Source organism: Cavia porcellus, unplaced genomic scaffold, assembly GCF_034190915.1.
Source record: "Cavia porcellus strain 051 isolate PalLab524CR breed Dunkin Hartley unplaced genomic scaffold, mCavPor4.1 scaffold_9, whole genome shotgun sequence".
NCBI lineage: Eukaryota > Metazoa > Chordata > Mammalia > Rodentia > Caviidae > Cavia > Cavia porcellus.
Genome location: NW_026947492.1, coordinates 11,747,137 through 11,760,506, shown reverse-complemented (window position 1 = coordinate 11,760,506; position 13,370 = coordinate 11,747,137). Strand labels below are relative to the sequence as shown.

At 54.8% G+C, this 13,370-nt stretch overlaps 1 protein-coding gene across 2 annotated transcripts in view; it reads left to right on the top strand.

Annotated features, from left to right (window-relative positions):
• The first annotated feature begins 3,751 nt into the window (after positions 1-3,751).
• Nectin1 (nectin cell adhesion molecule 1) overlaps positions 3,752-13,370 on the top strand; it is a 108,373-nt gene continuing 98,754 nt past the window's right edge. The window contains exon 1 of one of the 2 annotated variants that reach the window (XM_063255929.1): positions 3,752-4,651. In XM_063255929.1, coding sequence (XP_063111999.1) covers positions 4,573-4,651 — 79 coding nt within the window. In that variant the 5' untranslated portion in view covers positions 3,752-4,572. The remainder of the gene's footprint in view (positions 4,652-13,370) is intronic. The other variant, XM_063255928.1, reaches the window with a different exon arrangement.

Genomic DNA, 13,370 nt, shown 5'->3' with positions numbered 1-13,370 from the left:
TGGAGGCTGAAGCAGGAGAGCAACAAACTCACGATGACTTGTCTCAAATTTAAAAAAAAAAAAAAGATGGAGGATATAGCTCAGTGTAAAGGCCATGGGTTCAATCCCCAGTAAAATCAATCAATCAGTCAATAAAATTATAAGTCAAATATTTAAAAATAGAGGGGATAAGAAATTCTAAGATTCTCAAAATAAAATATGAAAACTCACATTAAACCCCTCCATCTTCAAATAAGAAAACTGAGGCCCAGAAAAGGAAAGTGATTGGCAGAAACTGGCACAGGTTGTGAATCAAGCTACGTTCTCATGAAGTGTTTATGGGCTACCAAGCAATACAGCAGAGAACAAAACTGATATGGCCTCTGTGCTGGGGGAGCTGCCAGGCTGGTGGGAAGCGAACCAAGCTTTATACAGGGGGATTGAGGCAGTCTGCAGAGAGACACAGGAGGATCTGAGAGAGAGAGAGAGGACTGGCCTTGTCCACCGTGAGGAAATGACACACACAGACCAAGCCCGAAGGGAGAAGTAGGAGAATGTGGGTGAGGCTAAAACGGCTCTGGTACTGGGGAAGTTTGGTGGTTGGACTGTCGGGAAAGCTCAGCAGCTCCTACCAGTCTGGGAGCAGGGAGAGACAAGGACGCAGAAGCAGGCAAGCGTCCCCTACGCCCTGCTGAGGACCTGACAATGGCTTCAGAGTCTAGCAGGCCAGGGAGGCCTTCAGAGTCTCACACACCCACCCAACCATTCCCATTAGAAGACGACGCTATGCTAAGTGTAAGCGGATTCTAAACCAGAAAATAGACATTAGGGGGAAACTTAGGGAAATCCAAGTAAATGAATAAATAAATCCAAATAAAATCTATGTAGTCCATTAATAGTTTATTATAAGGCTAATTTATTAGTTTTGATGGATGTGTCATAATTATATAAGATATGAACTTTTGGAGAAGTTGCATAAAGACAATATGGAAACTCTGTTACTATGTTTGCAAGTCTTTTGTATATTCAAAATTATTTCCAAATAAAAAGTCTTCACACACACACACACACACACACACACACACACACATACATTCCTGCGGCAGAAAAAAAGCAAAATTGGTTGTAGAGAAACAAATTACAGCAATAATGATGACTAACACTTAAACAGTGTTCCTCATACACCACGTATGTTCCAAGTAAAATGTCTAATTCACTTAATCCTCACAAAAACCCCATGAGGTAGGTGCTATTATTTCTCTCTATTTACTCAGAGAAATCTGAGTACATAGACATTAAGTCACTTGGCAAAGACACACAGCTACCGAGGGTCAGAGATTATGTTTAAGAATTTGAGCGGGGGCAGTCTAGCTCTGGGGTTCCGTGTGTCTGACCAGTGTGTTACCCCGTCTCCTCAGTGTGTACCAGCTACCCTGCCAGCTGGCATTGTAAGCTAAGGACAACAAAGAAATCAAGAATTCAGGGACAGGGTGATAACAGCAGAAGTGAAACGATGTCATTAGACATAAAATGTAGATTGAAGGCAAAATCAACAGGGCTGGCTTTAGAACGGGGGTATGATAGTTAAACATGGAAAAAGCAAGAATGGCTCCAGGGATTGTAACTTGCCAGTAAGGGACAAGGGCCTGCTCTCCTGATGGTAAGCCCTGTACTTCTGCAGGAGACCTCACAGGGGCCTTGCACACATCTCACTGGCTGCATCAACCTGTCCCTTGCTTCCTCACATCCCCAGAATGCAAAACAAACTGAGCTGTCTGCTGATCCACTCTGCCAGGACCTCACCTACCTCTGTGCACCTCCATGTCTTTGCACAAACTGTGCTTCCTCTTCTGCCTCCCATGGCCCAAATCTGATGTCCTTTAGGGCCTCTGTCAAATGTAACATTTTCCTTTCCTGCATGTTTAAAGATGATGAATGATCAACCAGACAGTGTCACCTAATCGCCACTATTTCTTCACCCAACGCATCCATGGGAAGATGTGCCTTGTCCCCACTGATACACCTTCTCTGCAAGCTCATTTAAGAGCAGCTAATTCAAAAATCCCTGCTTCCCAGAAGCAGAAAACTGACAGACACCGGTGTATCTGGAATTGGCCCCCTCCAACCCATCCATTTCATACCTGCCGTGTGCCAGGTGCATGGTCTTAAGGCCACAAGCAGGGAAGTCACTTCAGCCCTGGCCCTTAAAGCACTTGCCAGCCAGATAATAGGTTCTTGGCTTTCCAAATGGCCACCACGAATTTGACAGGCCATCCTTCAGTTTAAAACCCACTTCCAGTGACTATTTGACACAATCCAGAGATCTGGAAACCTGTCTCCTCCTCCAGCTTAGGTTGAAGTTAGGACCAAGCACTGGTGGGCGCCTACCCCACCCCTAACTGTTGATCTTTCCTTATGCAACTTCCCTATCCTAAACCCAGCTCCCAGAAACCTTGCCCTCCTGAACTTACTTGCATCTAAAAGATGCCGTACTCAGTCAATGGTCCCTTCCCATATACTGCAGCCCAGGCTAAACTGGCCCCTTTCCCTGTGACCCACCAAACCCACGCCACACAGCGACCTTAATCACTGCTTCTTTAGGCAACTGTTTCTGGTCTCTCCCTGCCAGTGCCACCAGACTGAGTTCATAAGGGCAAGGACAAATTCAATGGCCATTCTGTGTACCCTAAACTTGGCACAGTATTTCGCTACAGACAGCTGGGGTTACATGTGTCAAATGTAGAAGAGGTCATCGAGGAGGAGGGCGAGTGTTCAGTGCAGAGCTGAACTTGACTTCTGCCCAGGAGACACTCCTCACCCCTCCTCCCTGGGCCTCTCCTACTCCCCCAGAATTTACATCTTATCAGAAACAAGCTGGTTCCCTCTGCTCCTGCCCGCTTGGAGGGCAAAAGGGCAAAGGTAACGTTGCTTGTTCCTGCCTCTGGGGACACCTCGGCTCTCCAGTGGGAAATCCTGTCTGTCTGCTTCCCCCGGGCCACAAACAGGGACAAGAGGTCTAGAGAGAAGGGGGAGAGGACAAGGTTCGGGCTGCCAAGGGCCTTGGCAGAACGCCGACCATACCCGGATGTAGTGGGTGGTGACAGCATGGGACTGAGAGCCCCTGCCCTGCAGGGGACAGACTGGATGGGCCACTTTTGTGGAAATTCTGCAAATCGCCCAGAAGTGCAGGGAGAGGGAACCGAGAGAGGTTTCGTGCTTACTTTGGGGGATGGGAGGGTGCTTCGATTATTGGAAAAGGAACCTCTGGTGGCGGTAGGGTTACAACAAACACCCTACCAGAAACCCGAGTGCCCCATCTCAAACGCTAATGCCCTCCGCGGGCTTCTCAGCGGCTTCCGCATGGCCGGGTGCAGAGACGCACCTCCCTTTCACCGACCCCCGAGAGGCAGCCCTGGTTCCAGGGTTCTAGTCTGAGCTCTGGCACTCTCTGCCCTGGACAAGGCGCCTTGGTGTCATCTGGTTTAGTTTCATCTGTGAAATGGGTCAGGAATAGAGGACAGGGCTGCCGCAGCCCTCTCCGCTCGGACACGGCTAGGGCCAGCGTCCTTCGCAAGGCGCCTCCGCGGCCGCCCCCCGCCCTATCCCGACTCCACCCCCACCCAGTCTCGTCTCCCCGAAACCGGCCGCTAGGGGTCACTACGTCCCTTTGTCAGCGATGGAGGCGGGCAGCCCTCCCTCCGGCCCTCTCCGGGGCTGAAAGGCGACCGAGGGGCATCTGGGAGCCGGAGTGGGATCCCGCAGCCGCCGCTCGCGTCCGCCTCTGCGGGGGCCCGGGAGGTGCGGGCGGGAGCGCGGGCGGAGGCCGAGCCGGGTCGGGCGCGCCGGGGCAGGAGGGGGTTAACGCTAACCCCTCCCCCGGCTGACATCACGCACTCCGAGGCTGGAGCTCGCGAGTGAGAGAAAGAGAGGGAGAGGGACGAGCGCGGCTCGCCTCGGCGCCCAGGCAGCTCCACATTGTTGCGGATCGCCTGCACCCGGCGGAGCGGCGGCAGCCAGCGGGGACGCGCGGCGCACCCGGCGGCTCCTCCAGGCGCCCGGACGCACAGCCCGAGCCGCGCCCGCAGCCGCCACCGAGCCGCACCGCCCGGGCCCCGACCCTCCGCGCCGCCCGGGCTCGTCCCGCCGCCCTCGGAGGACGGCCGGCCATGGACGCCTGCAAGTTGGAGCCGAGAGGGCGGGTGTGAGCGCGCCGGGGGCCGGGAGCCCGCGCCGCGCAGCCGGGCAGCCGGGCGCGCCGGGGGTGGGTCCCTCTTCTCCCCAGCCCGGCTCTGCGTGGAAGAAGAGGGCGGGGACCGGCGCGGGGAGGAGAACCGAGGTGGCGAAGGGGGCATGACTCGTGCAACTTGCGGCGGGCATCTGCCGAGCTTCTGAGCCGGCTGCACCCCGGGCCCGGATCGCGGCCGCGCGCGCGGAACCCACCCAGCCCAACCCGTTTCGGCCGACGGCTGCGGTTGACCTGGATCCTCCGAGTGCCTGCGGGCCGCCAGCGATCCGCCCTCGTCTTCCGGGCTGGTTTTTGGAGCGCGGGGAGCGCCCTGCTCGCCGCCCCTCTCACCGGACCCCCGGACCCCGATGGCTCGGATGGAGCTCGCGGGCGCCGCTGGACGCTGGTGGGGACTCTCTCTCTGCTTGACCGCCGTCTTCTTCCCAGGTAGGCGCGTTCATCTCTGACTCCCCACCCACCCCCACCCAGCCAGCGGCTCCCCGGAGCTGGGAACTGGATGGCGGGCACCATCGGGTTGCAGGGAGTGAACGGAGACAGAAAGTTGGGTCATAGCTCTGGTGAGGGGGGTAGGAGGTGGCACGGCAGAGAAAGAGATGAGAACCCGAACAGCCTGCCCTGCAGGAAGGCGGTCGGATGCACGTCTCCGTGTAGCAAGAAAGCACTTTCTCTGCTCAGTTCGTCACGAAAATAATAATATGTACTAGCGTTCCATTTATTTAATAACCAGTTCTCAGCTCGAGAAGCAGTTTGAAAACACTGCATGTTACATAAATACAAAATAATCACGGTAATTCTCGGGGTATAAGACAACAGCCTCAGGGGGAGGTCATCAGTGGGAGCTGGTGGGCTGCGGGTCGGGAAGATGCAGGGGGCTTCGTTTCTTTCGGGGCCTTTTGCCAGACGGTTTCGAGCGCTCAGGCCCCTCCCGCCCCACATCTCACAGCGGACGGACGCTGAGAGCCGGCTTCTGGCTCCTGCGACCGAGGCGGCTCTTGCTCACCTGCAGGTCCTTTTCCTGGAGGGTGAGCGCTCCTCGCTCCCAATTGCAAACTCCTTGCGCGGGACTGGGCTCCCTGGGCTCCGCCTGGGAACTCCGCTCCTGAAGCAGAGGTTCTCCCCGAGGGAAATGCCGCGGGCTTCTTGCCAGCCAAGGTGGCTGCGTGACCCACTTTCCCGAGGGACCCTGAGGACACTCCGCATGTCCTTACTCGAGGCGCCAGCAGCCGAGGGGTTAACTCTAGGCCTGACCCAAGGGTAGCCCTTAGTAGCCCATTCTGACCGGTGCGGTGGGGGGTGGGGTGGGGTGGGGGTGGAGGCAGACCGGCGTGGCACATTGTGCTGGGGAATGAGCTGGAAAATGCGTTTAGAAGGCAAATCCCACCGGGTCCCCTTGCCTAGTTTTAACCCTTTGTGTCCCTGGGGAAGCTACGGGGCTCCCCTCGGGACAAACAATTTAGATCAAGGTAGGGGCAGAGTCCCTCTAGCCCTCTGGGAAGAAACCTGAGATGACTTCTGGCCCTAGCTGCATAGGTTTTGGAAGGTAAGGTGGCCCTTGACTTGGAGCACGTGGTCTTTACCTTGGGACAAAATTAGGAGGGTTAGAAAAAAGACCATTCCTCCAGTGGTAAGAATATTAGCTCCCCAACTTATGATGCTGCAGACTGGTGCCTCAGTTTATGAACAAGGAACCAGCCAGGCTGTCCAGCTTTGTGGCCTGCGTGCCATCTGGGAAGGAGAATTCCAGTCTCCTTCACTTCCCTTGCCAGCCAGCCCATGCTAGGGCTCAGTGAAGCTGCTTGGTGATGGATGCCAGGAAAAGCAGTTTTCAAAAGCAGGTAGGGGGTGTCCCCCCGTCCCCGCTGCCTAGTGTCTCCCTCCTAGGATGGGGGGAGTGGAGAGTCACAGGGGCATGCCTGAACCCCTCACAGTGTGGTCTTGGTGAGAGCAGGAGGTCTTCATGTCACACTGGACAGCCCAGGAAGCCAGCAAGGCTTAGAAGCTCAGGCTGGCTGCAGGACATGCCTGACCACCAGGGCTTGAGCACCCGGAATCTTTTGATTCCATTTGTCATCAGCCAGAATCCAGAGAAAGCTTTCCCAGAGCACTGGCGATTTCTAGCACACTAGGGGTTAACCTAATCCCAGGATGGACAAAGGGCCTGAAGGTTTGGAGAGAAGGGTGATCAGCCACCCCTCAACCCCTCCTTTTGTTACTCTCCCTAGCTTTGTGTGGCAGGCTGCTAATTCTGTTTGGGAGGATGGAAGAGAAGAGGGTACCACCCACTCAAGGTGGGGGCAGGGAGGTGATACTCACCTGGTTCAGAGTGGATACCTCTCTACCCACGAAAGGTCTAGATGGGGAAGTGGGATGCCTAAAACAGAACCGCAACTGAGGCAGGCACTTAGTAAGTGTTCTTCCACTGGTTGTGACTGGTGGATGGACAATTCAGACGCAGCGGAAGTTCCCGGACTCACCAGGCTCCTGGACCCAGGGCCTGGGCACCTGATGCCTGTGCTTGCTCTCTCTGGCATCCACTGTGGAGGGAGGGAGGTGGATGTGTCCACTCTGACCCTTGGGGAGAGAAAGTCAGAAGGTACCAAAGTTACCAGGCCAGCCCTCCCTTTGTGCCAGTCCCCAGCTCCCTCCTGACTGCTCTCTGAGAACTACCGTTCTTTTCTGGGTTCTTCTGGACTGTGACAGGGAGTGTTGAGTGGGTGGGGAGGGAGGACCTCCCCGACATGTGTGTGATGGCCCCTGACTTCAAAACACTCCCAACTGGCAACTGAAGCGTGCACACAGAAGTGTTTCAGCAGTGTCCACTGCACCAGGCAGGGTGATGAAGGCCACAGCCTGTCTTTCCTGAGATGGCAAGCTTGGCTGCTTCCCGCTAACGTAAAGGAGAGGGTCAGTGGGGCACATGGCCTGAAGAGGGACTGGGCAGCCAAAAGAGGAGGACGAGGTGGAGAACCTGCTTGGGAAGCAGGTGTCCCACCCACACCGCACCCTCCCTAATTGGCTTCCCTACACCTTTTGTCTGGAAAGAGAACACACACCCTAGATAGCATGCACACCCTCAGAAGACCTGTCTGGCCACCGTGTCCCTCTGCGGCCTGTGCTCAGCTCCCTGTCATAGTGGTTTCCTTTAGCACTCCAAGTGTGGAAGCTATGGATTATTTCTCCCTTTCTCCATTTTCCATGGACCACAGTATGCTCGGACTTGCTGGGTAGGACATATAGCAAAGCTAATTCTGCTGGCCTGGGGCTTGCAGCGTGTGTATGTGGCCCTCTCCAGGGCTGTTTTCCAGGCAGCCCTGGGAAGGTTGTCTCAATCCCATTCAAGGCCTCGTCCTCAAGGTTGGAGGGAAGGAAGAGGCTGCAGAACCTGGGCCCTGTCTGAATGGCTTAGAAGGTGTCCCTTACACCTGGACTTCTGAGCACGTGGTAGCCCCTGGGTGTCTGATGCTGTGGCAATCAGGAGAGCCATCAGGTCCTTTGCTGACCACTTGGCTTTGCACAGTTAGTCCACCTTGTCCACGTTTGGGCTCCCTGACCTGTGGGCCCAGTGGTGTCCTGCCAGCATGGCTGTGCCAGCCAGAGCCCTGGTGCTGACAGCTGAGCCAGTGAGCCAGGCTGGAGGGGCAGAGGGGCAGCTCCGTTGCTGTATCTGTGATGCTGCTATTGTTCAGCATGACTAATGTTCATTGTTGAGCACAAATAGAAAACACCCAAGGGAGGTGTGAATGTATCTTCAATTTTTTTGATTATATCTTTCCTGGTTAACCTGGTAAATGAAATACTTCCTACTAGGGGGAAGAGCAGATAGAGAGGTAACTACATATTCATCTGTTTGGATGATTTTTTTTTTTTAATTTTGAAAATTTGCCAGCATGCCAGGCTGCCATTTGCCAGTTGTGGAACTTAACCTACAACATTTCGGACGGTCTCACTTTTGGTCTAGTCTGAGTGTGTGCACACATGTGTACAGGGCTTTGTGTGTTTGTGTCAGTCATCTACAGTCCACTATTGCAAGTCCAAATCCATGGGGATTGAGATTAGGAAGTGTGTACTTTCAACTGTGGGTCACCGTGGCATTGGTGCATAAATATATAATATCAAATGGCTATTCACACATTGCTGATTTCTCATAACATACTGATGGATTTTGTGAATGATTGGGGGCCTTGACAGTGCCCGTATTGATGTCCGAGTGTCCGTGCAGGTGGCTGGGAAGAGACCCAGGATTTGCCCTCAGCTAGCTCTTGCCAGGACCAGCTGCCAGGTCTGCCTTTGCAGGGTAAGAACCCTGGACGCTGCTCCCTCTCTGTTCTCTATCCTTGACTTTAGAAACCTCTACATCCTTCCAGGATGTAAGAGACCTTGCCATTACCCAGAGAGGATCTGGTGCTAACTGCCCCCACCCTCACCCCGCCTGCCCGGCAGGTTCTCACCATCCCTGAATGGCTGGGAGGCAGGTTTTCAGATCCTAATTTAGTATCTTTGCTTCCTGTATTTGTGCCTGGGAAAAGAATTGTGGAGGGTGGGGGTTAAACATACCTTGAACTTTTAAAAAAGGTTATGGTTGTGGGCTTTAGCTTTCCATTAAAAAATGTGCAAGGGACCCAGGGCAATGTCCGCATGCCTGGAAGCATCCTGGTTTGAGCGGCAGAAAGCAGGAGCCCACTTGTTAGAAAAGAAGCAGGAGAAATGGGCATAGAGCAGAAAAAGCAACGCCCAGGAAGCCCAGTCCCCCATGCATTAGGCCAGCTGGGAAGTGTACCCCCTTGACGCGCACCCTACTCCACAGAGACCAGGTCTACAGAGCCAGCAGCAGGTGTGCTGGCTGGGGCTGCAGGTAACTTAAGATCCGAGCAGGGATCACCTTGCAGAGGGAATGCCCTGAGCTGGAGATAACCCCCCCTTGGGCCAGTTAACCCCTGCAGCTCTGGATTCTCTGGTGTTGTTTGAACCTGGGAAGTGGAGGAAAGGAAGAGATGTGAGAAAGGACATCAGACATTTGTCAGAACCTTGACCCATTCTATGAGGCGAGGTGAACTCTGTAACAGGAGGCATGCAGGGAGGCCTCAAAGACTTTCCAACAGCAGATTGTAGGCGGTTCGAGGCAGTGGATAATCCCAGGTTTATCCTGGGGAGGGTTTGGGGCAGACTATTGGTTTATATTCTTGGGACCCATGGAGCTGTGCTTTTCATGATTCCTCAAGGAGGGGATGGCAGCAGATGGCTCTGCTGTCTCCTTACAGCCTGGTGATGACCCCATCTTGGTGGCCCAGCACAGTGAGACTTCAGAGTGGGATGAGTTGACCTGGGTTGGAATCCCAACTCTCTGGATGACCAACTGAGTTACCTTGGCGAGGGCACTTGTGGGGCCTCAGTGTTTTCATCTGTAAATGGGTTCAGATAATACAGATTTCCAAGGAGCTATGTAAAGATGAGAATGAGAATAATGAATGAAACTGTCAGCACGTGGCCAGGCATTTGATGAACATGCAATAAAGAGGAGTAGCTTCTCCTGTCCCTGTGTCTTTGCTCTGAGTGGCCCTGCCCTCTCTGAGTTTTGCTCATTGGGCAGTGCCACCATTATGGTTCCTTAAGAAAAAGCCACTTAGATACCCACTCGCTGCTGGGCCCACTTGCCTAGTTTCCAACCAGTGCCACCCAGGAAGTAGATCCCAACCCCTCTTGAAAATAATGACCCAGGCGCAGCAATTGGGGAGCAGCAGGACCCGCAGCCAGGAGAGCTCAGGTGGCCTGGCTGGCTGTGGGCACCTTCCCGCCAAGCCCTGTGGTGGTCAAGTACAACACAGGCAGCAGGCCTTTGCAGGCTTTGTCCTGCCACATGTCGCCCAGCGCTCTCCCAGCACCCACCTTGCTCCCTGGCTGGGGCCCAGCTGGGTCCCCATTGCCCATCTGGAGTGCTCGCAGTGACAGCAGCCTGGGGCCAGCAGGGAGGCCTGGGACTCAGCCCCTGCCTTTCAAACTTTCACACTTTTCGTGGAGGGTGGACCCCAGGACCCTCCTCTAGGAGTGAGATGGCACCAGCTCGGTGCCCTGGGAATGGGAGCGGTGCCTTGGGAATGAGAGTGGCCTGCTCTTTTTGTCCTCTTGATTCCTCCTGCAACCTTGTAGTAAAGGCACAGTTGGTGGCCCTCTTTGCAGCATGGAGTTTCAGGAGGTCAGTGGTCTCCATGACCTCAATGAATAGCACTGGCATCAGCGTCACTTCGGTTTTGCAGCCCAGGAAAGTGGGGTTTGGATTTGGTAACTTGCTGCCTGGCTCATGCCAGCGTGGCCCCTTTGGGCACCAGGACTTCTGCCTGCAAGTTCAGCAGATCAGGATGAGGATATGAAAGGGATGGATGGACGCACAGAAGAGGCGAGCCAGGGCCCTACAGAGTATGTCTGTTGTGTGGCTGGTCACTCTGCCAGCCACTGCCACAGCGTGCCAGGTGGGGCAGCTCCTTACGGAAGCAAGGAATAGGCTGAGGATGTGGTCAGGAGCCCAGCGGGAGCTCTGTCATCCCCAGGAGGGGATGACAGAGCAACTGAGGGGCGTCCTACCAGACACCGAGCATCTGTCCAGAGAAGTGGGCTGAGACCTGGGCAGGGCCTGAGGTGTGAGCACGGAGCCGCAGGCACAGGCCAGGGTGTGGGCCTGGCTGAGGGCAGAGAGCAGGTGCTCAGAGAGCCTCAGGGGCTAGAGGGCGCAGCTGAGAGCAGCAGAGGGCCAGGACCTGGCCAAGAGTTCATTCTGTCTCCTGGGCCACCCTTACCCACTCTGCTCTGTGCAGACCCCAATTTCATTCCCAGTTCATGAGGAGTCTCATTACCAAGCCACGGACAATAAAACCCGCCTGACCACTCTGGCCCGAATCTCATTAGAGGACATTAGTTCCGCCTGCTGGTGGCTCTGTTGGGACAAAGCTGCAGGAGTGACCTCAGCATCAAAACAGGCCATTGGCTGTGGATACAAGAGTACCACTGAGAATCTGATTTCAGTCCGTGGGCTTCAATAGAGTTCCTCCTTCCAAAGTGCTGGGTGCATGTCCCCCAAAGCCAGAAACATGGGGTCCCTCCTGCCCATTTAGAGTCTCTGTTCTGCCCCTTGCTTGAAGGGGAAGAGGACATGCATCCCTCTGGGGCATTCCAAGTGTGCCTTCTCTAGAAGGAGCTGGCAGCAAAGCTTAGAACATCGTCGTTTCGTGGAACAGGGAACATCACACCAGAGGCCAAGGCTGGAGTCCTCACAGCAGCGATGGCCGAGACTTGAGCTGTCTTTCCATTCAGCAGGAGGAAGGGACCTTGTCCCGGCCTATGAATGGAGTCCCATCCCAGACTTAGAGAGCCAGCTCCTTTCAAGGGCCACCTGCCTCCTTGGTAGGGACTTCCTGTTCCCTGAGGCTGAGCTCCCCGGTGGAGCCTTGGGTGCCATGTTGGGGCTCTTCCCGCCAGAGATGGGATCCTTTCTGTCTTAGGAATTCTAGTGCCTGTGGGCAGCCAGCCACCGCTCTGCCTGTGCCTCCCTTCTTTGTGTTGTTTCTTCCTTGAGTCTTGCTGTATCAGAAATCTACCATGGCTCAGTGGCAGGCACCATGGAAAACAAAATCAGAACGAAGGAGAGCCTGCCCCTTCTTGGTTCCTCTGGGCCAGAGGAAATGTAGGCCAGGCCCAGATAACTGCTTCTGGCGTACCTGGGCTCCCATGTATGCCCTGGCTGGGGGTCACATGGGTCGGCCCACACCCTGGCAGCTAAGCTGGCGTTCCCACCAGGTGAGTCAGTGGCGATGGAGCGCTGATGTGTTTGGGCAGCACGAGTGAGCTCTGCACTGAGAAAGGAGGCTGGAGGTCTGTGCTGGCCACAGAACAGCCCTGTGAGGCCCTGCCTGCAGCTTTTCTGAGGCTCCAGCCCCACCTAGGGTTGTCGAGGTGGCTGCTGGGAGCTCTGTTCACTGTGCCCTGAGCCACACCCCATGTGGTCCCCTCCTCAGGCCTTGTATCTTATAGGCAAATGCTGTCAGGTGCCAGGACAAGAGTGGTAGAGAAGGTGCCTCAGAGCCAAGCCAGCCCTGTGCCATTTCATGTGAGTGCCACCACAGAGACAAAGTACCCACTGACATGCTTATTGGTGCCAGTGTTGCCAAGCCCCTGGTTTATGCCTTACCCTGACTCCTGGATCCAGTGTGCTCACACTGCCATTTGGATGAACACACCTGAGTAGACTCTCATGCCCAAGAGCATGGGATAGCTGCCCCTTCTTCCCCAGTTCATCTCCCACTGTCTTCCCCACACTCTCCATGTTCATGCCCAGTGCTCTCTTACCCCAGGACCTTTGCTCATGCTGTTTCATCCACATGGTCTCTTATTTTCCATAAGTACTAAGTCTAAATGCTGAAGTTAAGGACCACTTTTACCATGAAGCCTTTATAAGCCCACCACCCCACAGCTGAGATAACTCCTCTTATCTCAAAGCCCGCAGCATCTTATCCATGCCACCCTGTGACACTCATTACTCAGATAGCTACTGGGATTTATCATCTCCACAAAATAGAGAGCTTCGTTGCTGACGGGGCTTGATTTCCCCAGGGAATGTAGTGGGCCAGTGGTGCGTGCTGTCTGGATGGACGGTTGCTCCTGTGGACTGTGGGTGGTGGTAAGAAGACCAGCAGATTCCTCAGAGTTCCCAGGTGCCAGGCGCTGTTGGAGGCGTCTTATATGTGCTGTAGTGACTGACTTAGTCTTCCCTTCCACCCATGTGGAGTTATTTCTGTTCCCCTCATTTTTACAAAACAAGCTCGCCCGTGACCAAACAGCTGGCAAATGGCACAGCAGGAAACAGGTCCAGAAAGTCAGCCTGAGTGTGCTGACCCTCAGACGTGTGGCTAAGATGCCTCTTTTCTGGGGGACAGGTGAGTGATGGAGGAGACACTTACCAAGCCAGGACTAACACTCCACAGTGTCCGCCACCTCCGCAGAGGCCCTTATCCCTTACACTAGTGCCCCTTTGCCTGGACGGGGGTACCCGGGGCTGTGCTTGTCTACGGTTGGTGCTGTTTGCGGGGAGGCTCCATAGTTGCCCTGGTGTGTTCTTTGGATGCCTTAGAAATATCAGAGGTCCTCTTGTTACGCTCAC